This window comes from Strongylocentrotus purpuratus, unplaced genomic scaffold (assembly GCF_000002235.5).
Source record: "Strongylocentrotus purpuratus isolate Spur 01 unplaced genomic scaffold, Spur_5.0 spur5_scaffold_2, whole genome shotgun sequence".
NCBI lineage: Eukaryota > Metazoa > Echinodermata > Echinoidea > Camarodonta > Strongylocentrotidae > Strongylocentrotus > Strongylocentrotus purpuratus.
Genome location: NW_022145605.1, coordinates 12,008,141 through 12,026,046, shown reverse-complemented (window position 1 = coordinate 12,026,046; position 17,906 = coordinate 12,008,141). Strand labels below are relative to the sequence as shown.

The 17,906-nt window shown below is 39.3% G+C and overlaps 1 protein-coding gene across 1 annotated transcript in view; it reads right to left on the bottom strand.

Annotated features, from left to right (window-relative positions):
* Nucleotides 1-7,021: 7,021 nt before the first annotated feature.
* The window catches only part of LOC752218 (transmembrane protein 132E), a 53,989-nt gene continuing 43,104 nt past the window's right edge, over nucleotides 7,022-17,906 (bottom strand). The window contains exons 4-11 of the mRNA XM_030991664.1: nucleotides 14,011-14,209; nucleotides 13,417-13,560; nucleotides 12,712-12,917; nucleotides 11,519-11,649; nucleotides 10,723-10,883; nucleotides 9,754-9,948; nucleotides 8,885-9,022; nucleotides 7,022-8,318 (exon numbers count right to left, since the gene is read on the bottom strand). Coding sequence (XP_030847524.1) covers nucleotides 7,107-8,318; nucleotides 8,885-9,022; nucleotides 9,754-9,948; nucleotides 10,723-10,883; nucleotides 11,519-11,649; nucleotides 12,712-12,917; nucleotides 13,417-13,560; nucleotides 14,011-14,209 — 2,386 coding nt within the window. The 3' untranslated portion in view covers nucleotides 7,022-7,106. The remainder of the gene's footprint in view (nucleotides 8,319-8,884; nucleotides 9,023-9,753; nucleotides 9,949-10,722; nucleotides 10,884-11,518; nucleotides 11,650-12,711; nucleotides 12,918-13,416; nucleotides 13,561-14,010; nucleotides 14,210-17,906) is intronic.

Sequence of the window (17,906 nt, the reverse complement as noted above, 5' to 3'; positions counted from 1 at the left end):
TCGTGTGAATTTATGTACATTTTGTGACGTATACACCTAAGTGTTTATCAATTGAGGCCAATTTTCTATATTTTGAAAATGGATCAATAAAATAATCTATTTATCTATCTATCTATAATATAACAAATTTTGTATAAGACGTAAAATCAATATGCAGATTAAATGACTTTTTCAATATTTTTATAAAGCCTATGGACTTATTGGTCGACAAAGAAAAACGTATATCTTGCCTTTAGGTTTATTTGCAAAAATTGAATAACAACTTCCATTCGGGAAGAAAACAGATTTTTGTAAAGATATTACGTATATCTTTCATTAGACGTCAAAATAAAGGAAAGCATGAATTATTAGGAAATTCTCAGTAAGATTAAAAAACTGTTGAACTGTTGGAACCCCCCCCCCCCCCCCCCACTCCGAGAACGGACGGACCCCATGCGTGTACCACAATGTCCGGTAAAGGGGTACTTTTCGTGCGACAAAGTCCGGCCCCAGAATTGTAAAAAAAAAAAGGGGTGTTTTTTCACCCGGATATTTCTTTAAAAAGGAGGAGTTTTTTTTTTCTTTCTCATCTCTTCGGACTCCTGAGAAATTATTCCGAATTTAGGGGTGTATATTGAGCATTTTTCATGATTTAGGGGGGTCTCCAAGGCAGGAAAAGCCCGCGAAAAGCCCGCGAAAGGGGGGGGGGGGGGTTGGAAATGTTGGCAGTCCCCAGATAGGAGCTGCTTTCAAAAAGAGGGAACAAGCATATGCGTACCCTAAATAATACTGAGTTGGGGGGGGGGGGGGGTGGAAACAACGTGATCTAACCTTAGTGTGGAAAATTCATTTATTAAAGGTATTTGCACTATCTAAATTGCACTATGTTTGTTCAGTCATTTTAGTGTTCCGGAAAGGGTGTTTCAAGAAGTTGAAGTATCCTGTTTTAACTTTTTATGGAAAGGGAGGGATAAATTAAAATTACGACGATGTATCAAGAATACGAGAAAGGGGGACTCGAAATAATGAATTTCAAGCTAGGCGTGAAAGTACAATGAGTCATGTGGATTAAAAGACTTGTGACAGGGGATCAAAGTATGAAATGGAAGCAATATTTTAGATTCTTAATGAGACCATTTGGAGGTAGTCTTATGTTATTGCCATTATAACCCAAATTTCATTAAGTTAGTATTACCTAAATACTATAAAGATATGTTCTTACTTTGGTTGGATATGGACAATTTTAGGGGAAAAGATGAGTATTACAAAGTTAACGATTTTTTTTTATTAACAAATATATTATGTAGGCCTATAATGGGACAACTTTCTTTGATGAGAACTTGTTTTTGAACAATATATATAAAATTCACCATATCGTGGATAGTGATGGTAATTTGAAGCCAAACAAATATTTTGAAACTTCACAAAAGGGACAGAAAAGGATAGGCTCGTTATCTCCCGGCCAGCCGTACGCCTAGTCATTTTAACTTTTCTATTGTTCTCATGCTGAAAGTGAAATAAAATGAATAAATGGATGTGACACGAAGAATTTAATTTCCTCCTTCTATACTTTCACATGCGTTTTCAGAAATGTTCATACAAATTCTCAACTCTTTATTCGACATTACAGAAATGGGAAATATCTCCTTTTTTTTACATCACGAACTCGAGCATTTAGATTAAGTTGAGTTCTGGTCATGCGATTGCATTGTGAAAGTAACGGTGTGGAATCGATCAGCAAAGGTTGATCATCTAGCATATAAAATATAAGTATTGGTGTTAACTGGAAGGTTCTGGAATCATCAAATTGATAAGAAATTTTACCTAGTCTTGCTCAATTTACGAGCACTGTACACAGATTATGTATAATATTGGACTGCACGAACATGTGGCGTAAAAATCCGTCCCGATTGTTATGCCGTTACATGCCATATTGAGAATATTAAGGCATTTGAAGAGCCATGCTTTTCAGGGAACATTTTTTAACTGATGTTTTTCCACACTTGCATAGCTAACAACGATAACGCTCACAAATTATGTTTCACCTCTTCCCAGAACTTAACCTTCTCTTTAAGATCATAAAAAGTGTTTGGATGGGGTCATGAATTTGGTTCAAATGAACATATTTCCCGTTTAGGAAATTATATATCACAACTATTGTGAGATTTTCATGATCGCAGCTATCATTGTACGGCCGTATGCGCTATTTGAAATTTTATATTCAATTTATCTCAAAAACAGAAGTGTGTCAGGGTCTAGATTTTTTAGTGCTTATATTACATCTACAGGGGCATCCAAATTTATTCGAATTATAAAGAATCACTATCCACCCACATTTCAGAATTTCCCCAAACTTTGTATTACCTTTAATACTCGATGCACCAGCGATGAATAATATGTATATTTTTGCACTATATTTCGTTCATTCCTTTCTTCTCAGGGGCGGCCGAGCGACTTCCAAAGTGGGGGGGGGGGGGGCACCAACAAAAAAGGGCACTTTCTGGATAAAAAGGGCACCTACAGTGGGAAATCTCAAAGCGAAAATATACAATTTTTTAGACATTGGCATATACCCCTACATTGTGATTACATTATCAGGGATGATTTCAATATTTGTTTCTCTTCATACATCATACAAGATATCGCTTAAGCATCATACTTTACAGTTGGGTGTGATGTCTGAATATGCATTTACGAGCGAGCGAAGCGAGCGAGAAAAATTTTAAAGATCTGTGAGGTCGCAGTGCGAAAAATTACATCTTATAAAGAGGAAAAAAGCCAATCGTGATGGGGTTATAAGCACATTCTCATAACGGAAGACTGAAAAGACCTTTGATAAGTAACATAATTATATCATCTATAAATGCGAGCGAGCGCAGCGAGTGAACTTTGGGGGAAATTGCTCTTAGTCGCTTTAAATAAGGGGCACGTTTAATGATTACATGAAAAGGGGACAATCATCGAAAGGGAGTATTAGACACTTATTAGAAAAGAAAAGGAGCACGTGTCAAATTACAAAGGATAATTATAAGAGGTGAAAATGAGGCATTTTTTCACCTGAAAAGAGGTACTCACCAGTGATTAAAAAGAGGCGTTTATGAAAATGGGAAAAAGGCATTTGTTGACGGAAAAGGGGCACCCATCAGATTTTGATAGGGGCATTTATAAGAGGTGAAAAGTGGATAGGTCCCTTATTAGAAAGGAAAAGGGGCACTTATCATTATTAAAAGGGGAATTATCAGAGTTGAAAAGGGGCACTGACCAGATATGAAAAGGGGCACTTATGAAAATGTAAAAGGGGCACTTATAATAAAGGAAATATGCATTTGTTGAATGAAAAGGGGGCACCGTTCAGAGTTTTAAAAGGGGCAGTTATGAGAAGGGGAAGGAGCTCTTTCTTTTTAATGGGGGCACTTATCATAAGGAAAAGGGGCACTTATTAGAAAGGGAAAGGGGTAGTTATGAGAAGGGGAAGGAGCTCTCTCTTTTTAATGGAGGCACTTATCATAAGGAAAAGGGGCACTTATTAGAAAATAAGAGGGGCACATGTTAAAATGAAAGGTGTGCTCATCCGAGTTTAAAAAAGGGGTAGTTATTAAAAGGATAAGGGCACTTCTTACAAAGGAAAAAAGGGGAAGTTGTCAAAGTAAAAGGAGCACCTCTCAGTTTTGAAAAGGGCAATTATCAGAGGTGAAGGGGGCACTTATTAAAAGTGAAAAGGGGCACTTCTCGTACCTGAAAAGAGGCACTTACTAGAGAATAAAAAGGGCACTTATTCAAGATAATTTCAAGATTTATGAGAATGGAACATGGATACTTATTGCAAAGGAAAATGGGAACACGTCGAAGGAAAAGGGGCACGTGTCAAAAATAAAAAGGGTACTCGTCAGAGGTGAAAAGGGGGAAGGGGCACTTGTCAAAGTAAAAGAGGAACTTCTTACAAAATAAAAGGGGCACTTTTTCTATGTAAAAAGGGGCACTTTTGGGGTATCTGAAAAAGTGGGGGACACTGTGCCCCCTGCCCCCCCCCCCCCGGGAGGGCCGCCTCTGTTTCTTCTTAAATTTAATAAAGATTGTGTAATTGGTGAGAAATGTATCCCAACACCTTCACCTCTCTCGCTTTTTTTCTTCTGTCTGCCTGCAACTATCTCCCTTTCTGTCTCTAATTTTCTTCCGCATCTCAAGATTTTCTCAATCTCTCTCGCTCTCGGCCACAGTCTGTACTTTTTCCCCTTACACTTACCGTACTCCCCTTCTCAAAAATCGTTTAATTCTCATGCTTGAGAATTGTCACAATTCCTTTCTCTCAATCAATTTGTTAACATTTTGGTCAAGTTTTCACTTGTTCTTTTAGGATGATGAAATTAGTCAATATTTAACCTCCCCCTGTCTCTCTCTCTCTCTCTCACCCCATTTTTTCTCCCCTCACTATTTCTTCTATTGACCTCTTCCCCTTTTGCTGTCTATCTTTCTCTCCTACACTCTCTTACTCAAATGATCCCTTTCTGTCCATCTCTCTCTCTCTCTCTCTGTCTCTCCCTCATTTTTGACGCTCCATTCATTAATGATACTGGTAAGCTTATAGTTTCATAGTTTTATTTCATATTCCATTTTCTCTCCGTTAAGAGATACAATATGGTGGATAAGTCATCTTTATCATTCTTGATAATATATAAAGTTTAGATTGGCAATATGTATCTACATTTACGCAATAGTCCTGTACAAATAACTTTACGTGGGCGTAAATAAAAACAATACATTTACATCTTCTCTTCCCATGAGCGAAAACAAACAAAACACACACACACATGCCCCCCAAAAGCAAAAATACATTTCTTGCTACTGTGTGCATTTCATGTTGACACTTCATATAGTTCATACAGTGCTTAATTACACAGAAAACAAATTAATAAATTGACTTGTCACATTGGTCTTTTCAAGACTGCGTTATCAATAAAATTCATGTTTTTAAACAAATATTATGAATATTAATACCATTTGAAGGAAAAATTGTTGTAGTTCGAATAATTTAACACAAAACAGCTATGCACAAAAGCCTGAATCATTTGTACATAATATTGAAGTACATAATGGTACATGTATTTGTCATAGGAAAACAGTGACGTGATTAATTAAGAGTAATTTCAGATTGAAGAATTCATGGAGAAAAAAATGTCTGCTTACAAACAAGTTACATTAATCTGGTATGATTTCATAATACATGTAGCATGGTATCGATAAAATCCAAAGCACATTCTGCAGTTTGGAATTCCTGTCATTACCTCATCTAAAGAATGTCTAGTAGATATACATGAAGAAGCTGGAAATACATGAACAAAGTTATTCTTATTTCGTTATGTCAGTATATGAGACTGCAGATTTTGAAAAAATTCACTTGTTTTCGTACCAAGCGAGTTACAGAAAAAATATATACCCTTGAACATTCTCATTTTTTAAACATATAGGGTGGTATTCTCGAAAGCGGAATAACTTTAGTCCATGGTTTAATCCACCGACTAAGTATGGAATGCCAAGTGTCAATATGAATATATTTTTTATTAATTTGATATGTCCCTAAATTACCATGATTACATAATTATATCATAGTTATATTGTTGTTTATTAATTATTTTCTTACATTTTATTTTAATTTAGTGAAAGATTAAATTATTCAAAAACATATACATATGAACACTTGGCATTCCATACTTAGTCAGTGGATTACACCATGGACCAAAGTTAGTCCACTTTCAAGAATACCACCCATACATACTGTATTAAAAAACAAGGCTCTATTCTGATGTTCAAGTTCTTCCACCTTCTATACAATTTATCAATGAGTAAAAATATGATTAGAAAAAAAGAAAATCATCTGAATTGGCTCTTGAATTTGAAGACTCTAGCATGATCCATCTTTTCACAAGTGTTGTCATTACACCCATTAAATTATTATTTCAATTAAAAAAAATCATTCATCGGTGGGAATGTCCATCGGCATAAATAGAGATGAAAATAAATACTGCTCTTTATACATACATAGGTGGTGGTTAGCTATTATGTTTACATGTACATTATCAAGTGAAATGTAGCACACTAGAATGAAATATAGCCTTATAATTTGCATAGTATAATAAAGGTTCCAAACTGTCAATGTCCATGAAGGGTCGTCCAGATTTAAATCTATGTATTCTTGAAGCACGTATAAAAAGCCACAAACTTCCCGCATGCCTATCTAATGCTTTTCATGGGATTAATGTATATTTTGTTATTAATTTGGCATTCAGAAAAATCACAATAACTGAGATGATGTTCACATTGCCTCTCTAAACAAGTTGCCTCAATAACTTTTCTAGGTTGAGCAATCTATATCATATTATATTTTACAGGATGCCAAGGAAAAACTGGCTAGAGGCAGCATTCATCTCAACATTTAGACAAAAGAGGGGGTATCTAAATTACAAATTCAGAATGAAAAAGTTAGGTGAATAAAACGACAAAACAAATGCACTAGGTGCTGAATACAAAATATACATATATCTTTGTTTTATCACAGAAAAATGATAAATATAGATTTCGGTCGATCACATCACATGTATTGTTTGAGACTCGACTGCATTGGCAAATATGTGTATGTTACACTTTCTTTTTAGTTTATGACATTTCATGAAATCTTAATGTACAATGTATGACACAGAGAGTCCTGCACACGTGGCTTACTGTACCCATAAAATGTACATATGAACATACAACACACAGACACACATGCGCACACATACACACTGACACATACAAACATGAATATGATAATGTCTGTGAAAAGCAAAAGCAATGAAATCTTCCAATTCTTTCTCAATGAACATTATGCGTAGATGTCTATTATCAGAATGTCGTTATTTTATCCTGTCACTTTTATTTAAGTACATTGGTGCTCTTTTTCACTCCTTCCTCTCCTGTTTCATTACTAACACCCAAAGACAACATATTAGGTGGGTTGAATTTTTACAGGGCTCGTAATTTTACAAATTCAATCTCATCTTGTGGCTTTTAGGTGTTTGTTGCTTTGAGAAATGACAAGGATGTATGGATCATTGCTTTCAGCTAACGCGACATTACCATTAACACAAGTGCTACGTGCAACTCTCTTTCAAGTTATCAAGATAATTTAAGATCTGACTAATTTCCATCCCTTCTAATCCGGATTTGAGCTGCATGCTGTCATCCGATGGGTTCAGAGTTATTCTCACATCACAAGAACTGTTCGACTGGTTGGTGTTTAACGGCGGCGAAGTGTCCCTTGGCATGGGTTCTAAATTATTTTCGAATGCATTTGCAGCGACTGTGTTTGTATCATCACTGGTATTGGTATTTTCACTACTTGCTGAAGTGGATTCTTCTTTTGAAGACTCCCCTGCATTTTGAGATGCCTCTTCGAGCCCCTCCAATGAATCTTCCTCATTATCATCACCATCCATCACCACACCGCAATCCACATCCTGCGACTCGCTGCTGGCGCGATGTTCCCGCGGGACTTGCATCAGCGACGTCTCCTCCGTGCCGCGGCTGCGTAACCTGTGGCCTTCCTCCGAGCTGTGTCTCTCAATGCTGACCTCGCTCTCTGTGCCGATGGCTTCATCGCGGCTGCTTCCTTCCTCTTCGTCCTTGTGTCTTAGAGGGATGTTCTCAGCAGGGTCCATGGGGTAGCGAGGGTGTTCTTCCTGCATGCCAAACATGACCCAGTTCTGAGGGTACGGAACCGGCTGATGTGTCTTCGGCATCCTCTTAGCCCTGCGGTACCTTGCCATGAACATCACACAGTTCACCATGAAGGCGAGAATAGCTAAACTAAACACACTTAGCAGCACATACATCCCGATCTCTATGCCTGACAACGGATCACTGTCATCGCTCAACCCGCCATCATTTCCTCCATCAAGTGGAGCTTCTGTCGAGGCCTCTGCCTTGTCGTTTCGATGTCCGCCCTGTCCCATAGGATATATATTATTGAAATCAATGTCCAGCGGAATTGAAGATATCACGCTTGAATCTTTCTTCCCATTGTTGATATCCACAAGGTCAAAGTTCACCCTTACAATCCCATAATCCACCATACCCGGCGCTCTGGTTAGACTCCTCCAAAGGCTGCCGGTGCCGGATGGCAAAGAGGCAGGATCGGTATTAATCAGACCTGCGTACTTGGGATTATTGAAGGTCACATTGACAGGGATGAGGTCGTAAACGATGGCGTTGCTACGACGGCGCTTCATGCAAGGCTTCGGCAGAGAAACCTCTAGCATGATGGATGTGCTGCCCTCTCCCATGGCGATTAAACCAGGATATGCCTGTAAAGATAACATAAAAAGACAGAGATTTGTCTAAGCTTCTTTATTTTCAACTACCCCTTCAGCTTTTGCAAGTGCTTCCAGATATATTATGTTATAAAATATAAATGGACTCCCTTTAATCAGACTATTATTTTTATTCAATTTAAAGTAATATTTGTAAGATTTTTATTAAAGTACCCTAAAATCATTCAATTCTCCTCTTTAAGCAAACCAGTTCAAAACCATTTTTGATTAATACAATATTTTCAAGTTACATCCATGCCATTCATGTATATTTCCTAAGTGTATATTTATGTCAACTTATTTTTAATTTGTATGGACTGTTTTGTTCTTACTAATATTGTTTGTTTACTCTGCACTGCAATTTGCATCTAAATTATAGTTTACATATTTGAGATACACTCTCAGGCCCACAAGCACTTCTGCGGAATGGATAAGGTGCTTTACACATACTCCTTATTATTATAATCATTATTACCATTTTAATTACTATCATTATCATCATTATTATTATCATTATACTGCAATCAGAAGTCGAATTATGATAGAAATTCCTTCCTTACCTGCATGGAATCTGGGCTTTCTAGGATGATCTGCGGATCTAGGGTTGTCAAAGCAACGGTATAATCATTAACATCAACATCCTGAAGAGCAAGGCTTGTTCCATCGTCAAAGATCATCATCGCATCCAGCACAGCTTCCTAAATATCCACAAAAAAACAAAATTGTTACTCATAAAAACAATTTTTGTTGGGGTTGCGGGGGTTTACTCATGTTTCTATGCGATTCCGCTGTTTTTATGGGTTTACAACAAAACAAAAACGATATTAATTTTTTTTTTTTTTTGGTGAACAAAAAAGATGAAAAATCTTATTTTCAGATTTTAAGATCGTATTTCACTCTTAATATCGTAATAAATATGATTTAATCGTACTGGTTGGCATCTCTGTTAATCTCATAAAAACTACCATAATTGTGAAAGTACATGAGCAAACAAAATCAGTAACAATGAAATCCCATTTCATGCCTGTATTCATTACATCAATCAAATTTGTTACAGTATTTACAGTCATCTGCACAGGTTGCAATTGATTGGAGGACTTGCAATCAATTTATATTAATCACAAGTCTTTAAAAGATAGGGCTACGATTTTATTTTGTCCATCTTTATGGATAAAGATGGACTTGTCGTCTCCAATATATTTACAAGAGATTGTGGAAAACTTAGCACCGGCAATTAATTTCTACAGTACGCCCTACCGGTAATTCCAGTTGGTAATTCACAGGTGCTTGGCTAATAATCTGGAGCAGAATAATGGCAAGAATTAATCTTTTTTTTCTTTCTTATCTCCTTAGAATGTATATTGTCCCCCCCCCCCCCCCCCCACAAAAAAGTAAAAACATTAAATTGACATTAGAACTTCAATTTTACCTGGTGTTCAACAAAGAGGTCACTCAGTGCAGTGATGCTTGCCATTTTTACATTTGACCCTTGACCTATGACATCGTGAACTGCAAGGGCCATACCAGATACCAGGGTGACCTGCATGTTGGCGATGTTGACCTTGTCTGCTGCCACCATCAGAGGAGATTCACCAAGGACCTCTTTCGTTCTTGGGTTCGTCACCTGCATCAAGAAGTGAAGGTGCGATTATATACCAAGGCGATGAACCAGTTTGTAGATGCATGTACGATTTGCACATTTGCAGATAAAGGTCATTTGTACAAAGATTGTAAAACCCACAGACACATTGAAAATTCTGGATACATGCTCATGAAGGTTTGTAATTATCATTCATTTATGCACCAAAAGTACATTCCATGAGACACAGGTAGAAGTATTCTTTTCAAAAAGGGGAATCAAAAGCTATTCAACGAACCACCCCCATCATTTCTGTAGCTGAGGTATATGCAAAGTGGGACCTCTCCATATTTAAAAGATCAGTAGGAATGTGGGGTCTATAAAATGTGCTGCTGATGTACTATATCTATAACTACATCTATATCTAGGACTTCTGATTCAATGATAACTGGTCTCTCATTGTCTCTGCATCAACAATGACAAGAAGGAGACAGTGATCAACTCTTCAATGTCCTGTATGATCTACCACTGTACCCATTTCTTATCTTGGAACGAGTCATGTTCAGAAGCTATGTCCCCCTGTTACCCTGTTGTAGCACTAATGTCCTTTGGCAAGACATTGATCTACATTAGCCACACTTGACCCAGCTCTGATCAATTTTTACCTGGCAGAAAATAATACTTTTAAATGCTTGAGTATTGTACTGGCGGCGTAATGTAAAATCTCATCAATCCATTCATCATGACATCAGTGCTTAAAATGACACGTACTTCATCATTAATAAAATTCAGCTGCAACAGCTACAATAAAAACTTTACCTGAATATGTGTATTTCCCGGAGACTTTGCAATGATCTTGGTCCCCTCTAATCTAGCAATGGAGCGATCCACCACGGTGATTTGATTCTTCACTAGGTTGGTAATGGACTGTTCCATTTCTTCCCCAAATAGGTAAATCCTCTTGCCGTCAGGTCGGGACACTGTCAAAAAAATGTTATTAAGAGTGAGAATAATGTTGGATATTTTTCTTCCACTGTAACATTTGTTTATGTATTTAAAAATGATACACTATGAAACTTTTAGCATTTTTCCCCTTATGCTGTGGGGTTGGATATTTCCTTTTCCTTCCTGTCTTCCGCATCCAATTCGGTGGGGCCTGAGATGTTTTCATGTCTTCTTCTAGCGTCTCCTTCTAGGCTGACAGCCTGGACATTCAATGCTTGCTAAAGCCAATGGCTTTTCTCTCCCTAACCACAAGACCATACCAATCTACTCGATCAACTTGATCTACCCATCATTATCTCCTGTGAGAGTTATGAAAACAAAATTCTGTGATTTTTCCCTGACAGAGCTTCAAATTCCAGGAGGCATTTTAAACTCTAAAATGCCATTACAGCCAATTGTCCTTTGGATACGCTGTTAGGAAACAAGACAAAATACATGACATTACCTACATTTTTTGGAGCCAGTAAAACACCCTTATTTCTCCCTCATTTAGGTGATTTTTCTCAAACATTCCTTGACCTCTCCCCTGACTGATAGAAAAAAAGAGACTCATTTTCCTGATTTCTAAGAGAGCTGGGAACCCTGAAGAGATTAAAAGTTGTCTACTTACTTGAGTTTGCATTGGGTGCATAGAACCTGGTATAGATGGCTATCTTGGCTTGTTGGTATCTGAGATGACAGGCGTTCTTCTTACTGGTCTCCCCATCTCCATTCAGCATCTGCTCTGGCTCCAGAATCCCTCTGATTGATGAGTAAATGAAGTACAAATTAAAAAACGTGTTCAAAAATAAAATTCACTTCTTTTTCTTGCAATTACAACTGAGGAAAATAGAATTTTTGTATTTGTAAAGTAATTGGGAAAAGTTGATTTTGTAGTACATGAGAATTGGTGTATGTACTGTAAGGTTTTGGAAACATCAAATTAAAAAAAAAAATGGTCTCGGTCTTGGTTTAATTCACATGCACTGCACAAGGGAATTAGTATATGGGACTACGCACACACATATGGGATGGTCATTGGACTAAACTTTTCTGCTTTTTCTCATCATTTTTAGAATATGAGGGCATTTTAAGAGCAATCCTGATCAGGAGACATTTTTGTTCGGATTTTCTTCCAAAGTGATATAAAAGGAATGAGAAAGTTCACAATTTGTGGGAAGGGAGGAGAGGGAAAGGGAGGGGAAGGGAGGAGAGGGAAGGGAGGGGAAGGGAGGAGAGGGAAGGGAGGGGAAGGGAGGAGAGGGAAGGGAGGGGAAGGGAGGCGAGGGAAGGGAGGGGAAGGGAGGAGAGGGAAAGGGAGGGGAAGGGAGGAGAGGGAAGGGAGGGGAAGGGAGGAGAGGGAAGGGAGGAAAGGGAAGGGAGGAGAGGGAAGGGAGGAGAGGGAAGGGAGGGGAAGGGAGGAGAGGGAAGGGAGGGGAAAGGAGGAGAGGGAAGGGAGGGGAAGGGAGGAGAGGGAAGGGAGGGGAAGGGAGGAAAGGGAAGGGAGGGGAAGGGAGGAGAGGGAAGGGAGGGGAAGGGAGGAGAGGGAAGGGAGGAGAGGGAAGGGAGGAGAGGGAAGGGAGGGGAAGGGAGGAGAGTGAAGGGAGGAGATTGAGTGTGAGGGATAGAGATGAAGAGGAAAGGGGACAGTAAGAGGAAGGAGGATGGAGAGGGTGAAGGGATAGGGAGGTAAAGGACGAAAAAGGAAAAAGTGGGGAAGGGAAAGAGGGACGAAGGAGGAGGGGAGGGGGAAGGGAAACTGAAAGGGAAGGGGAAGGGAAGAGGAAGGGGACGGCGGAGGGAAAAGGGGGGGGGGTTACTTACCCATCCTGTCTGCCTCCCGCAACTTTCCATCCTCTGATGGTGCTAAGCTTGCTGTCAGAGATGTCCAATCTAATGGGTAGTTCTGGGACCCAGACGCTGAACATGATGGTCGCTTCGTGATCCTGCAGGCTGACATGAACACTGGTGCTCTCTGAACCAGAGGTCTCTGTGCCATCTACGTACACATTGGCGCAGCTTCGACGGACCTGTTAACAAACCAAACGTTATCAGCGTTATATTGAGTTTAACAGTACATGTGAGACAATCCAATTGACACTATAACCATTCTTAACTTTTTTTTCTAGCAAATTACTTAATCATTTCATTGCATTATGTTTTCTCAGGTTTTCAAAATGTTTAAATGACAACAAATTTGCTCAATCCTGCTATAAAAAAAACAGACAATAAAATGCACTGCACACAGATATAGATACATACATGGCACAACATGCACACGTGGAATCGAAATGTTGTCCCAAGTTTTCAGCTACGTTTGGTAATATATTTCATGAGCAGTAATTTTCATGGAGCAATAATAGTATAAGTTCTTCTCCATGAAAGAAGAAAAGAAAAGAAAAAAAAAAGAAGAAAAAGAAAAAAAAAAAAAAAAGGAATGGGAAAGCTGTTTTTCACCTTTATAAGAGGTCAATCAAAAGCATTCAGATAAATATACTAAAAATGAAGAACAGGTTGAATTGTTGATACCTTGAGGATATCTGTGTCTGTACTTCGACATCTGGCAAGGCCTGCAGCATCCATCACATCACCCAGAAAGGTCACGACCCCGATGTCAAGGGTCATTGTGACCTCTTGACCTGTGAGGAAGGCAGTGTTCATGATACTCCTCCCCTGAGACACCAGAAAACGTAAAGAATTGTGAGTGAGAGCAAGAGAGAGGGGGAGAGAAAGAAAAGTAGGGGGAAGAGAGGGGAGGGAGAGAGAGAGAGTGGAAGAGAGAGGGGAAAAGGAGGTAGGAAGAGAGAGAAAGAGAGGGGTATAGTGGGAGTAATGTGAACAAAGTAAGTTAATCATCAAAACCAATTTTGAATAAATGTGTCTTAAGATAAGTTTTTTATTGGTTGACACTTGACAGTCAGACAGTTTTTGTTCCAAAGTTCATTAGAAGCTTTGCAAAAAGAGCAATAAAAGAAAGAGTCAACACCAAAGAAAATAAAGAGGTTTAATTGCAAAGATGACCGTATTGCATGAGGGTTTGTATTCCTGCAATGCTAGTGGACACTAATTTTCTGTGTTGTTTAAACTATGAATCGAGAATCTGAATCTGAATAAACTTTATACCTTTGAAACAGGCACAATAGCTTGTATCCAGTTGTCCGATATAGTGATGTCGGTGCTGAAGCGGGAAGCTCTTGCATCGCCACGGAGACTACAGTCCACTCTCCAGTTGATGACAAGGTGCGTGGCCGGGTTCGTGGCCGCGTCCGTGTCGTTCAGCACTTCAAACTCCATCACAAACACTAGAGGGTTCTCCTCAGGGCTGCAGAGAGAGAGTGAGAGTGAGAGATTGTCAGCGAGATACACATGTAAAGAGATAGAGGGACAAACACACACGCACATGCGTATATACACATACACAGAAAAAGAGAGAGACAGACAGGGAGAGTGAGAGACAGAGTGACAGAGAGGGAGGTGGAGAAAGAGAAAAGACAGAGACAGATAAAGGAAGTGACACATATAAATGTACACAGAGAGAAAAGTTCAAGAGAAATACAACAAGATAGATAAAGATATGATATAGAGATAGAGAAAGAGAGAGAGATAGATTGAGGTAGAGGGAGGAAGGGAGAGAGGGGGGTAAATGAAACACACAAGGGTGGAGAGTTCGATTAAACAAACTCGATTCAGAGCTTGACTATCAGACATGCGAGTAATGGGGTTGTATGAACTTTGTAAGGAACTTTCCCACTGACTAGATTACCACTGTATTATTAGGTCTCCACTTCCCAGCCCCTATTGATATCCCACATCCAACAAGTTCAACATAAGCCAATGTCTTATGAACGTAGCTGCGAGAGAACAGAACTCAATCACATATTGCTGCTTTTAATGCTTGACGAGAAACAGTATGCCATAGCTGGCAATGTGAGTTTAAATGATGAAGCCTGAAAGAACCCATAAAACACCCCAGATATATACATGTAGATGTGAACGTTGAGTTGTGTAGGAATATTTGTGCGTTCACTCGATTCTTGGGCATTCGCATTCCCTCTTGTTTTCTATTTCATCACCCGACACTTAGCAACAGATGGTGGCTGATCTTTTTCTCTTTCTCCTCAGTCAAGAGGATAGGTGTCTACCTGAACTGCAGCCCTTTCACACGAGGGAAAAATTTGTACAAAGAAACATCACTGAAAGAAATATTTAACAGCGGTGAAGCAATAAAGAGACATACAAGCAAGATTAATTTTGCATCAACTTTGTAAAAAAGGACACTCGTTTTTGGAGGGATGTGCAAGGTAGTTTACACAGTTCACTCACACAACAATCAGTATGACATTCATGTGAGTCTAGCTCATTCTACAGCAAGTTTTTATTTAAAATGGTGCCAAAAAAATCTGTTTCATTTTATGTTTTGCGACTTGGTATTCCTGGCCTACCATGTTCACACTAAAAAGTGGATTACCTGTCATATACAGGCAGCAACATGTTGTGTAGATTATTGAACCAAAGACAAGTTTTTTTCTCTTGTCTGACTATTCATATGATCTTATAATCATAACAAATAATCATCATCAAATGATTATTATACCTTATGGATGGTAGATAATATCAAATGTGCATTTAGACTATATTAGACTAACTGATTATTAGACTTAATGAATAATAGACCAAAAGATTATTACACTATGTGGATAGTAGACGGGCTGGGTGTAGACCAAATGGGAATAGGCTAATTGGGTAGTATACCTACTTGTAGACCAAACGGCAATTCACCCTCAATTCTCATCCTCTATCTAAAAACGCATCACAATGCCTGGTTCCCCATAATCCCTTCTCCTCCTGTGACCTTTAATATCTTTCTGAAAGTTCAGTCTCCCTATACTACAAGTTCAGCAAATCAGGAACAGTGCTTCTAGATCTATGACTGACCCAACTCTAACCCCCCCCCCCCCCCCTAACATCAGAAAATAACGACCAAATTCCAAAGTAAATTACTGTAACCACTGCTGCAACTGGAGTCCACAATCAGGTAATTTGTATGACCCCCTTATTTGAGTCAAGTCCTTCAGTCAGAGCATGCAGAACCATCAAATATCCTTTCACTCTGCACCTTGGCAGTGAGTGGAAATGAGAAAACAACAGACTGGGAACTACGAAGGGAAAAGGGGGCAAACTGGTGTATGTCACTATGTGTGTGGGTACGGTATGTGAATCTAAGCGACGGAAAAAGGAAGGAAATAGAAAGTTCAGCTCTTTAATCCCGAACATCATTCAAATAATAGATGAAAGGTACAAAAGATATGAGATTAACAGGAAAAGAGAATTACTTGGTGGGAGAGGGATGGCAAACGAGTGAGAGAATGGAGTGAGAGAAAACAGTAAGAGAGGAGAAAGAGGGAGAGAGAGAGAGAGAGAGAAAGATGGAGAGGTTGGAGAAGGAAATCGAAAAGCAGAGGGGGGGGGGGGACTGACACTAACAGGCACATGTATGAAACTTGCTCCTGCGAACTTGCTCTGCACCAATTTCCTACACTATCCAAATTCCTAACTTCAGTGGTGGATCAAACACATGTATACCTAACCCTAACCTTAAACCTAACACCCATTTGCAACCCTATTAACCCTAACACTATACCTTTGGCAAAATAAAGCTCAGAAATTGGACATAGCAAATGTCTTGATATGTCCAAAGACTGATACGTGGAGACTGGGAGTGAAGAAAGATGGGGAAATTGCAAGGTTCATGGCATTGGACTAGGTCCATGACTAAACCATGCTGTGAGGTCAAGAGTCTCGGGTCAATGTGCGCTCTCTCTCTCTCTCTCTCTCTCTCTCACTCTCTCTCTCTTTTTCTCTCACTCTCTCCGCAGGCTTACATTTAACGAAGGATATACTGACGCAATCTAACCATTTCTCCCCCTTTTCTACCATTGAAAATTTGAAATTATAAATCTCATTTCTTCATATCATATCTTCCCCCATTCCCCAAAATGGGTTCCTACTTCTTAGACATTGGTTTTGTATCAAGACGAAAGTGGTCTCATCCTCCTTTTCCAACTTTCCCTCCTTAATCATCTCTGCATTTAATATGTGGATGTACAATGTACACATAGGTCTTTTATTCCCTCCTTGTTCTTCCCACTCTCTGAATTTTGCACTCTCTCTATCTCTCTCTCTTCCAATCAACTCCCCCCCCTTTCTCTCTCTCTCTCTCTCTCTCTCTCTCTCTCCTTCTCATTCTCTTTCTTCTCACAATGTCCCATTCCTCATCTCCTCTTTCTTCCTTCTTCTTTCCCCTCCATTCCTTCCCTCCTCCATCCTTCCTCCCTGCACTCTCATCCAACCATCTCGTCCCCTCCTCACCCCTCCCCTTTCCCTTCTCACTCCTCTCCTCCTCACCCCTCCTTACCTCACCTTCACCACATCTCCCTCCCCCTCTCTTCTCTCCTCATCTCTCTCATCTCCCAACGGTCATCTTTGATACTGCCTCACAAGCATGGCTCACATGACTCCAATTACGTTCCACTGATTGCGGGGACTTGGGTTACGCCACAGGGAGAAAGCGAGATTTTCCACCTCTTTCTTCTCGGCCTGCTCAGGTCGGCTCGCTATTACTCAAACCCTTCATGGATACAGGTATTTGGTGCGCTTTTGGCAACAAAATAACCACACGACCCCCGTAGTCTGCCAAAACTAGCCCTTTACATTCATTGTGCTCACATCAATCAGCAAACTACAAAAAGCCGGATGAAAAATATTTTACATATTACCTAAAGAGAGAATCACATACGTTTTCAAATAAAAAGCAAATTAGTGAGCAGAAAATTCATAAGCACATACAGTCTAGCCAAGATATATCTTCTTGTTTCTGATACAGTTGCCAATTCAAGAGATACAGCTGGAAGTTTCAGTCATTTTGCATCATGATTGTACAACAAATGTTGTAAGTAGACTGAAATTTTTGTGGTACTGACTGTGACTGGAAGTGGAAGCCCTTCCTTCAAAACAAAATC